Genomic DNA, 22,396 nt, shown 5'->3' on the forward strand with positions numbered 1-22,396 from the left:
TATATATATTTTTGGACGACTTATGCATTAAGTTTGTCGCCAACACTTTGCCACGCTGTCTCCCTTGCTTTAATTGCCTTTACGTTTTGTTTTTTTTTTTCGCTTTTATTAGATCAAAGTCAAGCCAAGTACATGAATTATAAAGGCAACACACATTTTTCAGTAGAGACGTTGCTGTAAATACACTTAAGTATAAAAATAACAAAAAAGAAATTACAATGATTTACAGTGAACAACAAATAACAATGTGGAGAAAGGAACGAAAGAAACAAAACACTTCAGGGTCTGTAAATGTGAGATGTCTAAGTAATTTCTGATTCGTGATTTTTGAGTTTTAAACAGCAGTTAAATGTGATTTAAATTTTTTTTTAAAAAAAAATAAAAGTTTATGCATAAAGATTATGTTGTAGGTTTTTTTTATTTATTAAGAAGGTATAAGATAAACAACTGTGGCATTTTTCCATCGTACATAAATCAAAGATATAGGGGGAAAAGGTAAGGAAATATAAAATCAATGTTAGTGCAGAATCCCAAAGTACTTCAGTAAAAGGCAAGAGCAGATTAAAGCAGATAGCAAATAGGTAGGCTACAACGAAAAGAAAATGAAAAATAAAATGAATGAATAAATAAATAAATATATTAATAAGTGAATATAGATTTCATTGCCTTTACGGTTAATAACCTCCTTTACTTCCTCATATGCTTGTATTAGGCGCTGAGTCTCATCCAGACTGAATGACGCAGCCCTCTGCTTCACTCTGATTGGTCACGTTCAAGGAATCTACGATCGACCGGCATGGTCTTTGGAAGGGAGGCGTGATCGCGCACCAGCCTGGCTTTCACAATCCAGACTCGCTAAAGTCGCTCCTTCTCAGCCTGACTTGGCTTTAGTGGAACGGAGTAAGACAGGCTGTGCGGGGCAGGCTTTAGCAAGCCTGGATTTGGCTTATATCCTGTCTTATTTAATCCACCTTTCGTGAAATAGGCCCCTGCAGACTTTGAACCAGACACAATCTACTGACTGAGGATTCATTCACTTTTCTAAAATTAAACTTTATTGTAAATGTGAACTATTGGAGATGATTTTTAAATCTTTACTTATTGTCACTCTTTTGGCTCCATCTGAAGTTTGGTTGTGTTAATCTTTGTTAACAGTTCAGATTATATTCTGATAATCCAGGAAGTCCATAGTGTAAATGCTGTGTGCAGAAATGAAATCAACTTATTTAGAGACATTTTGCATGAAACTCAAAAAGCTGTAAAAACTGAGCTGGTAGAAATAAAGATGTGAGCTCGACGGATTAAAACCCAACTGGATCTGTTTTTGGAATCAGAGGAAAAAACTGGATTATAGAGATTATGGTTCAGAAATGATGACCCAAAAATCTCACTAATCTGTGTTTCTCTGTGTGTGTGTGTGTGTGTGTGTGTGTGTGTGTGTGTGTGTGTGTGTGTGTGGTAAAGCAGAAAAATCAGACCTCCAACAGAAACACCCTGTTTGATTTTGTCCAGAAAGTGCAGAAACAATCGTGATTTCATGGAAGAGAAGAAAACACAAAACTCAAATCTTCAATAAATGTGTGCATATAGATCTTTTTTGTTTTTGTCGCCCTGCAGCCTTCCAAGTGGGGTTTTTATTTGTGTGTTTGTGGTGGGAAGTTGTGACTTTCTTGGACTTTGGTGTCAGCTGCTAAACAAAAATCAACATTCTTGATTTGCTGATTGTGTCTGGGTTAGGGTTGAGAACTCTGAATTTTAACTAAATTATTAAATTTGTGAATTTATAAGAAAAAAACTCAGATATTCTCTGAGGTTAAAGTGGTATAGTTACAAGAAAAAAATTGAGAAAACACATTAAAGTCGTAGATTTATGAGAAAAATACATGAAAATTCTGAGATTATATAGTCACAAATTGGTGTGGGAAAAAACTGGAAAAACTAGTTTGTTCTCCTCCTGTGGGATTCAGTCAGAAGGAAATCCTGCTGGTTTGAGTCCAGAATCACAATCTCCTCCTCAGCATCTGGACTCTGAAGAGATGCTGCTGTGACTTGAGACGATTCAGAAGAAAACAATATTTTCTGATTTTTTTCTCTCATAAACCTACCATTTCAGTCTCAGAAATTCTGATTTTTTTTCCTCTGAATATCACCCAACCCTCCCCACCTTGCTCTGTATTTTTTTTTACCCCTACAGTGGCACTGACGCACCCTGATAGAAAACTGATGATGATGGCACAATGTTTTCAGTTCTCCATGCCTGTCATGATCTTGTTGGCCTCTAGGTGGAGCGGTGAGCACATCCATTCTGTCTGGAGTCCACGAGACTGGCAGGTGAAATCAATCAGCGCTCCTCCAATCAAGAGGGGAAACCATTTAGTCTCGTTTGCTTTACGACCAACAAGACCTCTGTCCCCGTGCGCCCCTCAAAGCTTTGCTTTGGTTTGGTTTTTTCTCAGTTTGGTAATGCCGTGTATTTATTTATTTAGCTCCATTTGTGACTAACTCCAGTGTTTCCCTGATGTCAGCTTGTGTTTAAATCTCAGTCTGTTTGTTCAGAGCCACAGACACTAAGAGTTCAAATGTAAAGCTAATCTCTTCTGTCATCCGTTCTTCTCTGTTTCTGGAATTGAGGACAGACCCGCCGCTTGACGATGTTAAAGGGGAGCTTCTTGTGGAAGTAAAGCTCCTTTATTGTGGAATCTGCCCAACTTTGGTGCCTCATGTCCAAAACTGGGACGTCCCTCTAGGCTCCACCTGATTCGACTGTTATCCCACCACTGAATGGACGTTATCAGTCGTAACCCCCCCCCACAGGTTTGGGTTAGAAGGTCCCTACTGTGTCTTGTAGTGTGCCAGAATCTGAGTTAACCAATCACACGGGACCCTGGATCCAGACGCACCGTGACGTAGAATAAAGGCCAAGGTGGTTGGGCTGTTGGATGGACCAATCACACAGACCTTCACTCCAGAGATTTGGTAGGAAAACCCACCACCTGGCCCAGAGGAGTGGTGGCCCTTTTCAAACACCTTTTAGTTTCTTCAGTCGCTTTGTAAAAGAACTCCAAATGAGCTGAAAACCTCATACAGGACAACAGAGGCTATCCAACTTTATTTGGCTTCAGTTCCCCCTTTCCCTGATTTCTGAATCCAAGTTCCCCCTTTACCCAACTTCAACATTTTGCTTATATATTTATTTTGTACCTGCTGGTTAAAAAATTGTAACTTTATTTGAGCATTTCCAGCAAATGCTCATAGACTCATAACCAAATCATCTGGATATAAACTTTCTGACTGCTGAGGAAAATAAATTTAGGGAACTAAACTGCGTTGGTGTTGTTTATAGCCTTCTGTTTCAGTTCCCTAAGCGGTGACCGGCTGCCATTCCAAATGCCAGATGTAAAGCAGGTGGAGGATTATAGCCTACTTTGTACTCTTAAAATCATATTCAGACTTCCTCATGAGAAGCCCAAACGATACATCTGTGGATCCTGGAGCTGCAGGTTTAAGGAAGTGAGACACAGATGAGGAGCCAGAAGATGGAAAATAAGCCAATGAGAAGCACCGATTACAATCTGACGACCCCCGAGAAACGATCTCCGCCCACTGACCGCTTCAGTTCTTCATAAAAAATAACATTTAAAGACGCAGTATCTTCCACAATTGTTAAAATAGTTTTTCTGCGCGTGTGTGTTTGTGAGGAGTTCAAGACCATAGGGGCGCTCCTTTCTCTTGAAGGCTCAACTAACCCTTTGAAACGTGAGCAAATTCACATTATTCATTTGGAAGACATACATGACCTGAGAATTAACATGAAATTGATAAAATAAATAATAAAATAATTAAGAAGAAGAAGGACAGCAACCAACAATATTTTAGATTTTGATATAGAGAAAATCGCCATAATTGCCCTGAAAAATATATAAATTAAAAATTCCTACTGGAAAAAAGGAAAAGAAAAAGTGATTTTTGTTTAGAGGGTGAAGTAAAAGTTTTCATGTTCATTATTGAACCCACATCAGTTGAATTGGGGTGTGTCCGCGGCTCTGCTCACATCACCCCGCCCAGCCCCTTCTCATTTCTCAAGCCACTAAATTGTTGTGGTTGTGTTTTTCCCGTGTGTGTGTGTGTGTGTGTGTGTGTGTGTGTGTGTGTGTGTGTGTGTGTGTGTGTGTGTGTGTGTGTGTGTGGCCAGAGGGTAAGAATGCAGAGCTCTTCAATCTGTGAGACCGGAAGTGATTTTCTCCCTTCTCTCTCTCGAAGACGCGCCTGTGCGCTCTTACGCGCCGCGGAGCCCTGCACACTCGCTCCATGTTCCCGCTGTGAAGCGGCACCATGAAGCTGCTCCTGCTCGCTGTGCTGCTGAGACTCGGGGGGGAGCCGAGCCGGTGCCGGGCTCAGGCGGCCAGCCACACTTTCGACAGTGCCATCCGCCACTTCACCATCGTCTCCGACTCGGTTTACGTCGCCACAGAGCAGACGCTGTACCGACTGAGCCGCACGCTGGTTCCGCTGGAGAGCCTGACCCAGAGAGGCGTCCTGGAGAGCAGAGAGAGTCCGTGGGAGAGCCCCTTTTATCGCGTGTCGGAGACGCACCGGCAGAACAAGACTTTCACCGTGAACCTGCTGGTGCCTTTTGTCAGGAACCGCTCCCTGATCACCTGCGGGGTGACGGACTGCGGGTACTGCGAGGTGCGGGACCTGACCAACATCTCCAGTCTGCTGCACAGTGAAAACTTCAATGTTGGCTCTCTGAGGCACCACAGCCAGTCTGTGGGCTTCCTGATGGACGTGGAACAGATGCCGAGCCGCCCCGACACGTACCTACTGACCGCCACCCAGCAGGACGGAAACCGAACCGCGGAGGTCCGGTGCTTCACGCAAACCAAGGCGGTGACCATGCACAACACAAACCGCAACCAGGAGGGGGGAATATTTGCCTACACGGAATTGAATTCAGCCATCAAGCGCGACGGCACTGTGGAGTTTGTGGACGGGTTTCAGATCGACTCCACCGTCTACCTGCTGTCCAACCTGGCGGCTCCGCGCACGGTGCGCCTGCTGTGGCTGGAGAGCCGAGAGGGGCCGCGCCAGACCCTCAAGTCCCTGCGAGGTGCGACCCTGCGGCTCTCTGCCGGTGAGGACGGCAGCAGGCTGCTCGCCTCCGCGGTGATCCCGGACGGGCCGCCGGTGCTCTGGGCCGGCGTGTTCGGTGCGAACGACAGCGACACCCGGCTGGCCGTGTTTGACATCAGCCCGGTCCAGACGGGACCCACAGACCAGGACCTGGACTTCTATAGCGTTAAAAAAGACACATCCAAGTCAGAGGTGGGTAACGGGCAGCAAGGGCGGACCAAGAGATCTGCTCCCCCTCAGTTTGTGATTAAATCAGTGAATGCGGCATTAGTTGCTGACTGATCCTGCCTGTGTTGCTGGGCTGTCTTGTTTTCTAGATAGATAGATAGATAGATAGATAGATAGGTATACTTTATTGATCCCAAACTCGGAAATTCACTTTTTTTTTTTTTAAAGTGATAAAAGAAGCACTCTCAGTGTGTTTTCAGTGTGATCACCGGAGTAGACTAGAAAAAATTCAACATCTACTTTACACACGACATTGGAAGTGATTGGGAGGCCCAGGCGGTTGCTACCTTGCCTTATAGTAATAAAGTCGCTCCTTACAGAAGGTGAAATATCAACCTCATTGTGCATTTAGTCCGGGGTTCAGTCTGCAGAAAACCTCTAGTAAGGAGAAGTAATAAGTTTCCGAAGCTGTTTGACTAACTCACAGCATGTGTCATGACAGGAGTCAGGAAAAGTCACTGGTTTCAAGAGAGACAGACTCTGAAACACACTGAGATGCTCTGGAGACGAGTGGAGTCGTCTCACCCTCGTTTGAAAGCGCAAACAAGCTTTTTTTTTTTTTTTTTTTTTTTTTTGTCTCAACCTGCGTGTTGAAAGGTTCGTTTTTCCAGGCTTACATGAGGTCTGTTTGCATCTGAGCGCTTGTCCTGCAGCCAAAGCTGAACAGGACAGCTGCCACCTCATTATTTTAACCCAAGGCTTAGGCTATAATTAAGGAAGTTTCCAAGGCTGCACAAACTCTCACAAACGCCCCACATCAAGAGAAAAAAATGCACAGGCGTGTAGTTTGAGCAGCTCAGTTCACATTTTCAAGTATCTCTGGTGGCTCAAACCCATTTGAGGAAGGAACTAAGGGCTGATGACTGAGGCTTCATTTATTACATCAACATAAACCATAATGAGGCTGAAAATCCGCTGTGCCACAGCATGTCAGAGATGTGAGACTTTTTAAGTTGGTGGGAGTTGAACCCGGTAACTTTATTAATGTGATACCACATAGTTAATGCTTAATTGGTAGTTAATGGAGCATGATTTGGTGAAATGCAACATCAAGTTTAACCCTCAACACTTAATTTTTCCATCTGAAGCTCCACTCCTCAGGAAGAGGACTGCTGATTTCAGTGTTGGGTTTTTCATGTTTTAATTTCCACTGAAGAATCACAAGGTTCTCTGAGGGAAAAGCTGCAGGTCCTGGCTTTATGAGCGGATCTCAAAATCAAATGAATGAACTAAAAAAAATCAGAAAACAAGGTTATTCCTGTTAATAAAAATAAAAGTTGGAATTTTGGATGTTTTTGTTGACTAAATACCACATTTACATAACTGATGCTCTAAAAGTTTGTGTATGTGTGTGTGTGTGTGTGTGTGTGTGTGTGTGTGTGTGTCTCAGCCGGCGCTGCTGACGCCCCGGGCGGTGCTGTTCAGGCGCAGCTCCATGACCTCGGTGCTGGCACTGAGGCAGAGGAGCTGGTTGGTTTTCTTCATCGGGACGGGAGACGGACTGCTCATTAAGGTCTCCGTTTAAATCATTTGACATGTAAATATATGCATATGTACAAAAATACGTGCATTTTGGAAGAAAAAGATATTTAGGGCCTAATTGTCATTAATAATTCACAAACAGGTGACTCACAGGCGTCTCTGTTTTGTTGACAAAGATATTGAAGAATCAAAACGGAATAAGAAAACAAAGCAAATGGTTTGGTCTTTTTTTTTTTATGAGAGGGGATATTTCATTTGGAACAGAATCGGTCTCATTCAGAAATGTTTGCTTGCTGCATCAGAGCCTGGAAACGACAATAACCGACTCTGCTCACATGATGAAGTCTGGAGAAAAACTAGACACAATGGGCTCCTTCATGCTGAGTTTGTTCCGCCACAAACGCCGATAATCCCTGAAAATCCCGGAGTGTTTCCTGCAGCCGAGGCCGGACCTAAAGAAAAAGCTCTTCTAACAGTTCACCGGCCAAAGATTGTAGTTACAAACTGTGTTAAAAGAGCGTCACCGTGAGGACAGGTTAGACACAACTGACAAAAAAAAAACAAAACACACAAATCTGAAATAAGCAGCTCACAACAAAGCTGAAGACAGCTGCTGAGCAGGACTGAAGGCGCCTAGGGAAAAAAAAATCATGTCAAATGTGTGGATTTTAATGGATTTATGGTAATTTTAGCAAAACTGCAAGTTGGCCAAGTCTTCTCAATATGAAACCTATACATCTGCCAGTACACCTTCTGTACACAGTTACACTACAGATATTTTCTAGATCATCATCCTCATCATTTTATTTATTTAAAACACCTTGTTAAGGGAGAACCCTCATTTCCAGTGATGCCAGGGTTTATGCAATAAATACAGGCACAACTACAATAAAGTTAAAAAAAAAAAAGAAAAAATAAGAAATTAAATAAGAATTAAAATAAATAAATAAATAAAAGCAATTAAAATCAGTAAGATCAGGAATATTTCATTGTAGTTTAGCTTGTCTTACTCTTAGTGGATATGCATATGTTTTTACTTTTTTCCTCAAATTTTCTGTATCGATCCAAACAACCTGCTGCTGTAACAGAAGAATTTCCCAATTTTGGCTTTTGGGTGAAATTTATGGAAAATGTAAAAAGTTCACGCTTCAGTGATATTATATCATGAAAGTAGGGCATTTAAGTAGAAGCATGCACTGGTGATTTCCTCATCTCAAACAATTTCTTGAAACAAAAGCCAACAACAGTGGTGGATATACCACAACAAAAAATGTCAGTGTCAATAACTTGTCATGTGCCCTTGAGCATCAATTACAGCTTGACAACGACGTCTCATGCTGTTCACAAGTCGACTTATTGTCTGCTGAGGCATGGCATCCCACTCTTCTTGAAGGGCGGCCCTCAGGACATTGAGGTTCTGGGGTACAGAGCTCCGAGCCTCTACACGGCGACTCAGCTGATCCCATAGGTTTTCTATGGGATTCAGGTCTGGAGAAAGTGCAGGCCACTCCATCTGAGGTACCCCAGTCTCCAGCAGCCGTTCCCTAATGATACGACCTCGATGAGCTGGAGCATTGTCGTCCATGAAGATGAAATTAGGCCTGTGTTGTTCATGCAGGGGCACAATGACTGGATTAATGATGTTATTCAGGTAGTATGGGCTTGTCACTGTACCATTCACAAAGTGTAGGGCAGTTCTGTACTGACGTGTCGTCTTGGTCTCATGATGTCAAGATGTGAACAGCATGATGAGGAGGACTGTTTAAATGCCAATTCTAATTGAACCAGGAAATTTATTGGTTGATTCATGGATCAAACACCTGATGTGAATTTTGCTGTTAAACTCCTTGTTAGAGAACAGCAACTTGTGCAAAAAGTACTGAAACACTGAACAGTTGGACATGTGCATTCAAAAGTTTACAGAAGGTCACATTAAGTTCACCTGTAAAAGTTATAATGCATTTTAGGTTCATCCTGAAATTTCACCCGAAAGCCGAATATCCCTAACTTTTTGTGAGTAGTGTGTATTTATTTATTTATTTATTTATTTAATTATTCCGATGATAATGATATCCCATATACAATTTCATATTAATTTTCAACTTTTGCTTTGCCTGTTTGTTTCATGATCATTAACATTGCTCCAGATGTCAGGGCAGGGGAGTGTAGGGTTTTTCTGGGTCGGCCTGAACTCGGCTTTTAAAAAGCACATCCTGCCTGCTAATGTGGACAAACGTGAAATGTGACCTTTTACACAACGTGCACTCTCTGTTTCTGGTGAGAGCTGCACTTCACTGCTGTGGTTTTCATCTGAAGCGGAGGACGAGTCCTGAGGAGGCTTTAATGCCGCCGCTCATTAGCTCTGGTCTCGGGGTCTCGGCCTCTGAGCGACGCCTGGGCCTCGGTCCTGCCAGGAAAAGGAAACGCAGAACCACCGCCGCCCATCCACTGACCATCACCACCATTATTTTGTCCGGGTCCTCTCTGATAAATGCTTTTCTGTATACATAGAATTGATTTGTTAAAGTGTTGTTTGCAAGTTGGAACTTTATTTCTCCAAACGTTTCTCAGAGGAAACTCTCAGTAGCAGAAGTAGCCTCATTGGTCGAGTTAGACCTCAGTGGGCGGAGCTAAGGAACCACAGTAACATCAGACCGTAACTTAATGAAAAAGGCGAGCTACGAAACGACGAAGCTGTTGTTACGGTGTGAAGTATGGCCGATAACCCGCCCTCCCCATGAACTGTATAAAAGCATGCCAAAATAACAGCATAAATAAATCTGCATCACCAAACATCAAACTCAAAGTAACTAATTAATAAATCAAAATGTAAAAAATATAGAAATAACTCAGTGGTTGGGAGTTCTTCTTATATATTTTGAAGCAGTTTGGTGACTGGCGACTCCAGTTGAGAAGCCTGGAGGGAGCAGAGCTTGTATGCATTGATGAGCTTTGCAGTCGGAATAATTTCACTGGATTATTTTGGACTTTGGACAATGGTTTCATTAGCATTTACAGCGCTTAAACTATTATTTTATTCAGATGTTTATTCATATGTGAAACATTTAGGTTACCTGCCCATGTCCCCTTTGCCTGAGGACAAAGTCATTTTTGTGCAGCGTCATTTTAGCTCCTACCTGGTCGACTTTCACTCAGCCAATGGGATTCTTTGTGCCGCAGAGAAATACGTGCATGACTGAAAGTGTGTTCTTCACCTCAGCTTGCTGTGGACAAAGCCTTTCAGAGCGTCTGTCCCAGGGTGCTCTACAAGGCCAATGACGACCGCCAGGTGTTTCCCAAGATGCACCTGGACCAGGTGGATGGTAAACACGTGTACGTGGTGTTAGGAAACCAGGTAGGTTGCATAGTTCATGTGTATCGTGCGTGTAAGGCTGTAAACTGTGACAGTGGATTAGTGCCGTTGTAGGGTAAAAAAAAAAAAAAAAAATCAGAGCCGGGGGAGGGAGGCTCATATTCATTCAGAGAAAAAAAAAACAATTTTCTGAGATTAAAGTCATAAATTTACAAGAAAACGTTTTTTCTTCCATGATGGGATTTGGTTATAAGGAAATCTGGGTGGTTTGAGCCCAGAATCATAGTATTATCATCAGCAAACGGACTTTGAAGAGACATTGCTGTGACCAGCTCTTCTCGGACCAGCTCTTCTCTCTCGCAGGTTTCCTGGAAGGGGCCTGGGAGTATGCTCACCCGGTCTACATGTGTTTTGTGGATTTGGAGAAGGCGTATGACCGGGTTCCCCAGGATATTCTGTGGGAGGTGCTGCGGGAGTATGGGGTGAGGGGGGCACTCCTCAGGGCCGTAAGTCGGCAGTAAGTCGGACCTGTTTCCTGTTGGTGTTGGCCTCCATCAGGGCTGCGCTTTGTCACCAATCCTGTTCATGATTTTCATGGACAGGATATGGAGGCGTAGTCGTGGAGGAGGGGGGTTGCAGTTCGGTGGGCTGAGGATTGCGTTGCTGCTTTTTGCAGATGATGTGGTCCTAATGGCATCATCGGTCTGTGACCTTCAGCACTTACTGGACCGGTTCGCAGCTGAGTGTGAAGCGGCTGGGATGAAGATCAGTACCTCTAAATCTGAGGCCACGGTTCTCAGCAGGAAACCGGTGGAGTGTCCACTGCAGGTCGGGAATGAGTTCTTACCCTAAGTGAAAGAGTTTAAGTATCACGGGGTCTTGTTCACGAGAGAGGGAACATTGGAACGTGAGATTTGCCGGAGAATCGGAGCAGCACAACAGAGCGGGACTGCGTTCGCTGTACCGCACTGTTGTGACGAAAAGAGAGCTGAGCCAGACGGCAAAGCTCCTGCAATGGGTCATGACCAAAAGAACAAGGTTGCGGATACAAGAGGCTGAAATGGGTTTTCTCAGGAGGGTGGCTGGCATCTCCCTTAGGGATAAGGTGAGAAGTTCAGTCATCCGTTAGAGACTCGGAGTAGAGCCGCTGCTCCTTTGCGTGGAAAGGAACCAGTTGAAGTGGTTCGGGCATCTGATAAGGATGCCACCAGGGTGCCTCCCAAGGGAGGTTTTCCTGGCACGTCCAGCTGGGAGGAGGCCACGGGGCAGGCCTAGGACCAGGTGGAGAGATTATATCCCCACACTGGCCTGGGAGTGCCTTGGGATCCCCCAGTCAGAGCTGGTTGATGTTGCTGGGGAAAGGGGAGTTTGGGGTCTCCTGCTGAAACTGCTTCCTCCGCAACCCTCTCGTCATAAACTTGTGAGTTTTTTTCTTGTAAAATTACAGCTTTAATCTCAGAAAATTTCCAAGTTTTTTCTTGTAAATTTACGACTCTCACCCACAGCTCCATGGCCCTAATACACTGTTCTCAGGATCTCAGGATCTTATATGCACACAAATGCACCATGCATCAAAAGGCATAAACAAAATTAAAAAATAAAACACCATAAGGAGAATCTCGCTCAAAATGCTGCTAGAAAGATGCTGTCAACATGGACTTAGGCAAGCAGGCTTTATTTGGAAAAGGTTCATGCTAGCTAGCTTGGCTGATGGCTGTTTGGATGGCACATGCTCGCTTGGTGCTGCTGAACTCCTACGTTTTTTGTTCCAGATGAAGCACCTTCCTGTGTCTCAGTGCCAAAACTACACGAGTCTGCAGGCCTGCTGGGCTGCACAGGATCCCTTCTGCGGCTGGTGTGGCTCTGCAAAGAGGTCAGTCACCTGGCACTAAACTGCACACAGCGTGTTCCTGTTCGTCAGCCTCGGGGCAGTCTCTGATGTCTTAAAGGAACACTCCAACGTTCCGACAAAAAAATAACCCCCTTTTCCAGCTTCCCCAGACTGAGACCAGATGTTGGACACCATTTTCACCTCTGGATGTCCGGTGATCCGGTTCCTATGGGTGGCATTTCATGTGAATCAAAGAGTAAAAAAGTTAAACCTAACAGTTATTCCGAAGCTGTTTTATTTACACAGTGAATCATGTGGATCTGAAAACAAAGGAAAGTGGTTTCAGGAGAAGTTCATTTGTGCTGCAGCTTCCTCTGCCCTCAGCGCCATGCAGATATCATGCTAAAGAGTGTAGTACACCAACCGCTCCACCGGAGGAAACTGTCAGTGTCATGTTTTTGCATCAGCTAGGCGTCACAACTGGACACGCCACTTATCAGGTGCAGTGTAACGTTGGTGCATACGTCAACGTTAGCTTGTTTGCCAATTGTTAGCCAATTGTTAGCTCGTCTGGGCGGCGCGGGCGGTCTTCAGTCCTGTCAGATCAGCTGCACAGGTTGTGGGGAGTTACTATGGGCTTGTTAGGAGGAACGGGCTTGTGGTGAGGGTTCTGTGTGGAACCCAAAACCCTGCAGCCCCAACACTGTCACAACACTGGGAATTTATTCACAAAGGAAACAAATATGAAAGATCTGTTCTCCCTCATGCTCAGTGCCCAATGCTCTGTTCACGTTATGTTGGGAATCCGGTACTGTAGGTTTATTATTGGGGCTGTATTGGGGTTTGGGGGGGTAGGGTCTGTTTTGGGATAGTTGTTAGGGTTAGGTGTTTGGGTAAGTGTTTGGTATTAGTGTTAGGTTAGGGTTAGGGTGAGGTGTCTGGGGGGTTGGGGTTAGAGTTAGGTGCTGGGAGTGAAACCCCCGATATCTTCCATCTATTCCTTCTCCAGTTTCGGTAGTACATGAGATCTGTAGGATTAGGTTATGGTTATGATAAAGGTTCGGAAACTTTAGCTGGCAACGTTGGCTAATGTGAGCAAACATGCAAAAAACGAACTCCGGTTTTACTCCGATGAGGATTTAAACTGTGACGGTAAAGTCTGTGTGTTTGACCCATCATCAGCCCACCTGCGTCTTCATGTGGAGCCTGTCGTTCCCTTTACACTCTGTCAGGTTTCTGCTCTCTCATACAACTGGCTGTGTTTTACGCCTCGGAGACACACAGTAGTTGGGCTTCCATCCAAATATATTGCAAATTTTAACCGAATTTTAAGAAAATCGGCAAAACAAAATGTGAATTGATGTGTTTCCATGGCATAATGGCATTTCTTTGTTGTTTGCTATCCAGCACAGCATTAATATTATTTTATTTAATTAGTTCAAGAAAAGTTAGAGATAAGATAAGATAACACTTTATTTATCCCCCAAAGGGGAAATTCAGGTGTTACAGGCAGCAGCATTAGGAGGGACGATTTAAAAACAAGGTACACAATATACAATATACACAATATAACAATAGAGAATAAATATAAAAATATAAAAATCTCTTCTTCAGTCCAAAAGTCTCCTCTTCGGTCCAAACATACTGGCTGTTGTTGTCGTCTCTTAGACTGATTCAGTTCTTGCCACAAACAACATGAGGTGATTTGTTGTTTGCTGTTTTTTTGTCGGCTTTGACGTCAGAACTGAAATCGGAGAAACCAGCGCTGTGAAATGACTCGGTCATTTCCATCTTGTAATTCTGGAGGTTTTTGTTTTTTTCACGCTAAATGTTAATGAGCTCTGAGGTTAAATTAATGCAGCGTGACTCTTAAATGTCATTTCTCACTTCCTGTGGGAGGACAAGGAACATAAAGAAGGTGCCGTGGCAAAAACATTCCAAATCTGCACTGGTGCCAAAGTTTGATGCCACTCGTATTGAAGTCAATGGGACAGGTGTGGAAAATCCCATTGTAATTTTTTGTCAATGTGCATTTAGCTGTCCTTATTACTGGTGTGGAAACATCAGGAGTCCAGCAGCCACTCAAAGCCTAAGTTCCTTAAATAACAATAACAAAACAAACAAAACTGGCCACATGCAGAGGTGGAAGTAACTACCGTATTTCCCCAATTAATCGCCCGGGCGTTTAATACGCAAAATCAACTTGGACCCCGGGCGTTTAAAAGAACCAGGCGGCTATTTGCTGCAGGCCTTTATTTATTTTTGCACAGACCTGCACCAGGACATTATTGTGATGACAGTTACCGTCCAACATATTTACAGTCGGTCAATTTAAGATGACAGTACACCCTTTTTTTCTAACGTTAGCTAGCGCTCTTATTTTGACAGAAAGCGAAAGTGCCGCACAGTTATTGTGCGGCTAACTGTTTACTTCTGCAAAAATAAGGTGAGTAGCCTTATTTTGGGTTACCTCATTATGATGCAAATAATCGCCCCGGCGGTTATTCGGGTGGGCGTTTAATACACAAAATGGGTGCAGACCCCAGGCGTTTAAAAGAACCCGGCGGCTATTTGTGGCCGGGCGATTAATTGGTGAAATACGGTAATTACATTTACTCACGTTACTGTAACTGAGTAGCTCTTTTGTGTACTTTTTGGTTAATTTTTGAAGTCAGTACTTCGACTTTCCCTTCAGTCCATTTCTTGAGTTTTGTCCTTCACTTCATTTTAAATCAGATCCATTTCAGAGAACAGATGATCAGTGACACACTGTGAAACCTTTCACAATAAAAGCTGAGATGAGTCAGCAGAGATGAGAAGAGGAACCTGCTTCTACTTTGCTGGTTCTACTTTTTGTCATTTTCCAAATTTCACAATAAAAGCTGCACCATGAAAAACTTCTCAAATACCAGCAGAGGAACAATACCTCTACTTCTACTGCAGTCAAATATCAGCAGAGTATTTTTCAGTACTTTTAGTATTTAAAATACACAATCCCATCTATCAAACATGAGCTAGCTGGCAACAGATAAGTCACTGATATTTCCGACACCTGGCTGGGGCTCTAACCTGTTCAATTAGACATAAACTGCAGGGTGGCAAAACACTGACGGCTGCACTGAATTTTTCCACATTTGGCACCAGTTTGGCCTCGGTAGCTTCCTTGTAGGTTCCAAACTAAACACAGAATTTATTTTGGACAAAAGTTGTGAAGCTGCCATGTCTCAGCTGCTGCTCTGTTGTCGCCAACTAGTGCAACTTTAAACTTATTTCACAAGTCAGACATGTTCGGTCTGTCTCTGTCTTCTGATTCCAGCGGTTATGAACTCGGTTGTCACATGATTTGCCCGGCGTGTGTGTGTGTGTGTGTTTGTGTGTGTGTGTGTGGCTTCTGCAGGTGCACATTTGAAGACGAGTGCTCAGATCCAGTCTGGCTGTCGGTCGGCGACGACGCCAGCCAGCAGCAAATGGTTTCTCACCGAGTGGCCAGGGGAAGCAGCGGCGAGGTACAAAGGAAGAAATGAATTCTCTTCCATTTTCTGGTTGATTTGTGGGTCGTTGTTCAGACACACACACACACACACACACACACACACGCACTTACACACATTTACACACACACCTCTTCATCTTCCTCAGATCACGCTGAGCGTCCAGACCCATGTGAGTGTCGGCCAACCGGCGGCGCTGACGAACTTCGCCTGTCAGTTCTCCACGGTGACCGACGAGCTGTGCGACAGGACAGGCCCCGCCCCGCAGTTCCCACAATGCACCTGTGTTCTCAAGAGCAGGACACTCCCTGAGGAAGGTCAGTGAATTGTGAACCTTCAAAAAAACAACCTGAGGGTTTAATTAACTTAATTAAGTCTTTTTTTTTTTTTTTAGAGCAAACTTATGACCTTCCAGGCTTTTACTTAAACTTTATTTATTTATCCATCTATTTATTTACTCATTTATTTAATTGTTGTTTTATTGTCTGTTTATTTAATGTTTTTACCATCAGTTGGTATTTAATTTTGTCCCAGGTATTTATTATTATTAACTCATCTATTTATTAGTATTTTCTAGATTGTTTTCCTTTTAAAAAGTTGCTATCTATTGATTTCTTCCCTACTGTTTATAGTTTTATTGGCTCATTGATTGTAATTCTTTTATCTTCACTTTGCACTTTTATCCTGCTTCTGGTGCTTCCTCACATACGACAGCGTTTCCTCGTTTCCAGTTCCTATTTTTAACAGTTGTTTTGCTGTGTGTGTGACTGGATGGGGGGAGGGAGGTTCCTGTGTGTGTGTGTGTGTGTGGCAGGGGGTGGGTTAGGGTGTGAAGCATTTTGTGTTGCATTGTCTTTGTATGAAAAGTGCTGTACAAATAAAATCTGATTAATAAATTTACAAGAACAAACTCACGAATTCATAAGAAAAAAACTCAAATTCTGAGATTCCACAAATTTGTGAGAAAAGCCTCAGAAATTCTCTAAGATTAAAGTTGTAAATTTATTTACAACTTTATTAATAACGATTGCAAACTATAATTTGATCAGCTGCAGGCATGATACACGGCAAGCAGCTGAAGTGAAGCCATGTGGTTCCTTGACCAATAAATAAATAAATAAATAAATAAAACAGTCAAAGAAACATTTTGCCAAGTTTTTTTCTGGTAAATTTGTGAATTTTCAAGTTTTTTCTCATAAATTTACCCCTTTAATCTTTGAAATTCGGATTGATTTTTTCTTCTCAGAATATTAACCCTCCTTTTTTCCAACAGTCGCCCTAACACGCCGTGCTTTCATTTAGGAAAGAAAAACAGATCCTCACTTGGAGCCCCGTCTCCTACAAATTCTGCTCTCGTCAAGCTGAACTGCATTCTCTACTATGTTCTTGAGGGGGAGGACGTGTTTTTGTTGTGGATTCTGTTTGCTTGTAACGTGCCACATGTGGGTTTGTAATAGCAGCACGAAGCCACAGTGGTTTTCTTTTTAAACCGTCCAGAAGGAAACCGTCCAGAAGGAAACCGTCCAGAAGGAAACCGTCCAGAAGGAAACATATTTGTGAAATACGTCACAAACAAATGGAATCCAGAACAGACGCCCTAAACGTGATTAAGAATGCAGTTTAGTCGTATGAGAATATCATTTTTAGGAGAGAGGGTTTCTGCTTGATGGATAATAAAATATAATAAAATAATAAAACGCAGGCTAGGCCGACTACGACATTAAAGGTGGAATTATTCTGTGCAGTCAAGGCTGCAGCGCTTGATGTGATTTTGACTTTGTGACTTCTCTCGGTCTTGGTTCCCAGGTGAAAGCTGACCCAGCCATTTCCTGCCTTTTTAAAAAAAAAAAAAAAAAAAAACACAAGATATGAGTAAATTTGTTGCTGATGTTTGGTTTATATTTTCAAACTCCAAACCATTTGAGGGGCTTCACCCTGTCGAGATGTATGTGCCAGTCTAAAGTCACTTAGCAGGTGTTTATTAGGAGGCTGGAGACGTTAAGAGCAGATGGAAACTCCTGTTATTATTATTATTATTATTATTATTATTATTATTTCAACATTTGCAAAGAAAGCTGCAGAAAACTGAACAGACTCAGTTTGTTCTGGCTTCAAATTCTATAAAGTTAAATATTCAACAGAGAGAAGTCACTTTTGGTGAATCGAGTGGGATTTTTCTTTTTTCTTTTCTTTTTTCTTTCTTTTTTTTTTCTCCAAATCGTGGATATCATAATTTTAGAAAGAAACTCAGTTCTGTTTATGCTTACTTTGACTCAACAGTAAAAATAACCATGTTAAGTTAAAACTGACAGGAAAGTTAGAAAACTGAGAGCCAAACCAAGGTGGGAAGAATTGTAAATACATTTTAGTACATGTTGATTTTTACTGATGATATTCTGCTCAGTAAAGACCTGAAGTGACTGAAGTGTTTCACCTTCACTTCCCCCGGCCGAGCCATCGCCAAAATAAGAGCCCAGCAAAGCTGTTTACCGTCTGATTGAACCCTCCTTCATGAACCTGTGGTCCTTAAATGTTCCTCCTGTTTCCTGTCAACAGGGCTGGACGTCACCGTGAAGATTAGACTTGGATCTGAAACGCTGACAGAAAACCTGAAGCTAGCCAACTGCTCGGAGATCTCAGGCCCGGCCACGTTCGCCCTGTGAGTCTGCCGCCACGCCCGCCTCGCCCGCCACACCCGCCTCGCCCGCCTCACCCGCCTCGCTGAAGTTAAACGTTAAAAACATCAAAATGAAGCCAGAGCGGTGAAGCTCGCTGAAAAAGCTTGTAGTCTTCAGCCTGAGTCTCTGCTCCACCCTGAACACGCCGTCAGCGAGCTAACGAGTCAGTGTGCTAATCCGATTAATGTTAACGTGCTAATAATAATAATAATAATAATAATAATAATAGAAACTTTATTGTCTGTTCTTCAATAAAAACAGAAATTTGTATTTGACACGGCTTCATCACAAAAAAAAAAAAAAAACACTAACAAACACATTGACACACAACAACACATAAGAACAGTGCAGCCTATTTTGTGCTATTTAAAACAGTTATTGCAGAGGGGATGAATGATTTCTTGTAGATATGCTAGCTACTATTAGCTGTGTATAAGCTCAGTTAATGCAAGCAAATTTTTTTTTACATAAAATGGAAAGGAAAATAAAGACGATACATATAAATACACTGTAAAAATACATGTTGGCCTATAATGTTTTGTAAAATGATGTGTCTTAATAGCTTTTTATATTTTGGAGGTTGATATGCTGAATGGGAGGACAGTTTGTTAGCTAGCTAGCAAGTTAGCTTGACTGGAAAGTTATTATAGGATGTTAACGTGATGTGTAACAAACGTGTTTTTTTGTAAAATGTTAACTAATTAATGTTAGTGTAACTTCCTCCTCTTCTTAAGCTTTAATGGGGATTAGCAAACCAGCTTGCTGTGCATTACTGCCACCTACTGGACAACAGTGTGGATCAGTAGATTGGCAGGAACAAAGAAAAAAATTTACTTGCTAATTAGCAAAACAGATGATGGAGATAAAAATTCTCACATGCAGTTTTACAATGTTGTTTTTTTTTTCCTCCGTTGTTCCTACTTGCGTCTCTCTGGGCCTTCTGGATACTACTGCTAACGAATTAATTAATGAATGAACTAACTGTTAGCTAGCTAATTAGCCAGCAGACTAATCATGTTAGTGTTACCATGCTAATGCTAGCTTCAAGATAATTTATCCACCTTTGGGAAGAGGCCAGAGGTCAGAAAGATTCCCATCAACACGCCTTGTCAGTGTTCATTTCAGCTGAAAACCACACGGGAGCAGGACTGTAAAGTATGCTAAGCTAACGTTACAGTTCTTCAGGTCCATATCAATTAAACTATTAAACTGTTAATTTATCAAAATATGCTCAGTTTGATGAAAGGCAGAGGTGTTGTCTTTTGTTTTAAAAAAGCATGCATGATAAAAGTAGCGTTAAAATTGTGATTCATTTACTTTTATCAGTCGATGTTTCCCAGGTGGGCTACTTAGGCACGTATTTTTCCTTGTAGTTGGATCGAGCCAATCAGCGCTTTCGTAAAAATACCAGATTTAAGTTGTAACTGCACTGGATGTTGGTGTGAAGGCTGTTTTTACAAGTGAGAAGAAAGCACTTCCTGTAAATACTGCATGATGCGATACCACGAACAGCTGACGTTATCCAGACACAAAAACTCTGAGATGGATCAGCGATTAAAGCGTGACATTGATCAGGTGTGTTCACTGACACTGAGACGGACAGGTGGTGTGTTTGCAAACGCAGGATTGTTCCTAAATATGTGATGACCTCCAACATGGCCGCCAGCGGGTCACCTGAAAGCCTCGCCATTAGCCTATCGCACAAGTCAGTTTTGTATTGGATATAATCATTTGAACTCTTAAATCAACACTGATGGTGTTAATAACGGGACACAGTCAGGCTTTATCTGATAATATTTGTTTTTTGATCATTTCATGGGACGTCTTTGTTTTTTCCACTCAGGTGCCGTCGGTGCATCGCAGCAGGATGCGGCTGGAGCAGCAACGCCTGTTCCTGGGCGAACGCAGGAGCTGTCAATGTAATAAACCACGTCTTCTTGAGAATAATTACCATTCCATTTTACATTTTCATAAACAGAAGTGAGACAGGCAGTCGTGGTGCAGAAAGAAAAACAAACATCTAGAAACTGTAAAAAGGAAAATGCTGGCAAGTGTCAAAGAAGGGCACATTGTTGTTTATGAAAATCCAAAGTATAGAGATCACTTACTAAATATTAATACCTTCTTACTAAACATTAAAACAGTTTACAGTTTACATATTGCATGTCACTGGAAGGTAAAGCTGTGTACTTGGAAAAAAAAGCCTCATATTCACATCAGATGTTTTAATCCAGTTTCTTCTAAAATGTTTTTCTAAAGCTGAATTAATCATTTTAACATCAACAAATTATTTCCATGTTGATTTGGTTTACAGTATGATTAGCGAAAAACTGAATAAGAATAAAAATCAAAAAATGGAAATTCAGTTGAAATGGAAATTGAGGTTGTGTTAATATCAGACAGAGATTACCAGATGCTTTTTCATATTCATCTCTGAGGAGGATCTTCAAGTTGAATAAAAGTTGAAGTACTTTAATGAAGTATTCCTCCAGTAGAATTGAAAATCCTGCATTCAGAATTTGAATTTGTGTAAAATTTGAACGCATTAGCTGTCAAATGTCCTTAAAAATGTCCCATGCGAAACCTTTTATTAGTTTCCCATTGTTGTTGTAGAGTTATATTTTCTATGCGGTGTGTCACAAAAATTGAAATGGTAAAGTTACCTCAGACGTGTGCGTAAGTACAGTGCATGTGTAAGAGTGCTGTTGTTTTCCATGAGCGGCCCTGTGTGCAGAACAATGTGTCATCAGCGTCTTCACTCGTGTTGATACTTGATTTTTTGCCTCTCACTTCCTTTAACAGGACAGTGTGTGCCACGTGTCTGAGTCCCAGCTGGACTTTTCTGTAAGTTTGAAGCTCCTCACATCACAGTGACACTGCACTAATTCTGACTAAAAGATGACACTGCAGAATAAACTGCAATAGAGCACACAGACACAGTTTTTATTGTTTTATTTATTTATTTTTGCCAATACAGATTAAAAATGAAACTTTTTATTTTAAACTTCCTGTACGCCATCGCGGAATACCTGAACCCACTAAAAACACCGTGTCAACAGTTTAATCTGCTTTCTGTATAAATACTCACTGACACATTCAGCTCTTGTGAAACCCAACAACAATAAACAAACAGCGACACTAGCTCGTTGTGTTGCACTGAGTGAACTACATTAGCTGTTAGCTGCCGTGATGTACCCTGTTTTTTAAAATCCAACTCAAAACCACTGAGATTATTTTCCAGCAGGTAACAGTGGCGTAACTTTAAGACCCCCTCTGAGCTAGCCAAGCCATTTTTTTGGTTGAAAAATGTGCCGTATTTCATCCATTTAGGCAAATCCACGCTGTCCACAGTGCTGTGGCTAACAGTCAGCTGGTAGCATTTCTCTTGCGAGGCTGTTCTGTATATTAGATTGTTTCAGAGGATATTGTTCCCTAAACTAATGAACTCTCCCTGTTAAATTGCTGGCAGGTGGCCATGCTGTAACTATGCTAACGCACGTTGAGGTGATTGCTTATTTACAACTCATCAGTCTTCATGCATTTGACTGAAAAAGGAATAAAACTCTCTGATCTTTACCCTCATGGTCAGTAAGACGCCCATAAAACAAAATGAAGAACAAAAAAAACAACAAAAAATAGACAAAACTGGAAGAAAAAGGAAGTTCAGAAGAATTTTGTTACAAGGTGCTGAACTGCCCTTATGAAACAAAAATATATTGCAGTATATTGGAAAATATCATGTGATCTATTAGGTAATATATTTCCATATATGGGAACTAGTCTTTATATTTTCCAATATATTGCAATATCTGAAATGAGCAATTACTTATGTATTATTCCATGTATTCAAATTATTGATGCAATATATAAAAATATATTGCAATATATATTATTCCATGTATTGCTAAGACATTTTCAAATACATATAAATTTGTTGTAATTCCATATATTAAATGTAATATATATTATAATATATTTCATGTAATATATTGGTAAATATATTTTCTTTGCATAAGGGTGAACATGACCACGAGCATGAAAATAAGATGAAGTACCCTGCGTTGTATTGATGCTCCCAAACAACTTTTTGAGGAGCAGTGTATGGATTTAATTTTCCTTTTTTTCATGCTCTGCACCTGCACACAGTGTTTTAATTAAGAGTCCACCACGCTGGTAGAATAACTGCAGCCTCAAGTGATCTGGAAATATAAGTATTTCATATTGTGATTTGTTTTTTTTT

General features: G+C 41.8%; 1 protein-coding gene across 4 annotated transcripts in view; it reads left to right on the forward strand.

Moving 5' to 3' along the window:
• Positions 1-4,217: 4,217 nt before the first annotated feature.
• Positions 4,218-22,396, forward strand: part of plxnc1 (plexin C1) — a 51,859-nt gene continuing 33,680 nt past the window's right edge. For 2 of the 4 annotated variants that reach the window (XR_003927836.1, XM_030045643.1), the window contains exons 1-9: positions 4,218-5,325; positions 6,752-6,874; positions 10,064-10,198; positions 11,929-12,029; positions 15,385-15,493; positions 15,627-15,795; positions 18,035-18,137; positions 20,000-20,075; positions 20,959-21,000. Coding sequence is in view for 3 of the 4 variants with exons in the window: in XM_030045643.1 (XP_029901503.1) it covers positions 4,333-5,325; positions 6,752-6,874; positions 10,064-10,198; positions 11,929-12,029; positions 15,385-15,493; positions 15,627-15,795; positions 18,035-18,137; positions 20,000-20,075; positions 20,959-21,000 (1,851 nt within the window). In the remaining variant the exon portion in view is untranslated. The remainder of the gene's footprint in view (positions 5,326-6,751; positions 6,875-10,063; positions 10,199-11,928; positions 12,030-15,384; positions 15,494-15,626; positions 15,796-18,034; positions 18,138-19,999; positions 20,076-20,958; positions 21,001-22,396) is intronic. The other 2 variants (XM_030045644.1, XM_030045645.1) reach the window with 2 other exon arrangements.

The sequence above is a fragment of the Myripristis murdjan genome, chromosome 23 (assembly GCF_902150065.1).
Source record: "Myripristis murdjan chromosome 23, fMyrMur1.1, whole genome shotgun sequence".
NCBI lineage: Eukaryota > Metazoa > Chordata > Actinopteri > Holocentriformes > Holocentridae > Myripristis > Myripristis murdjan.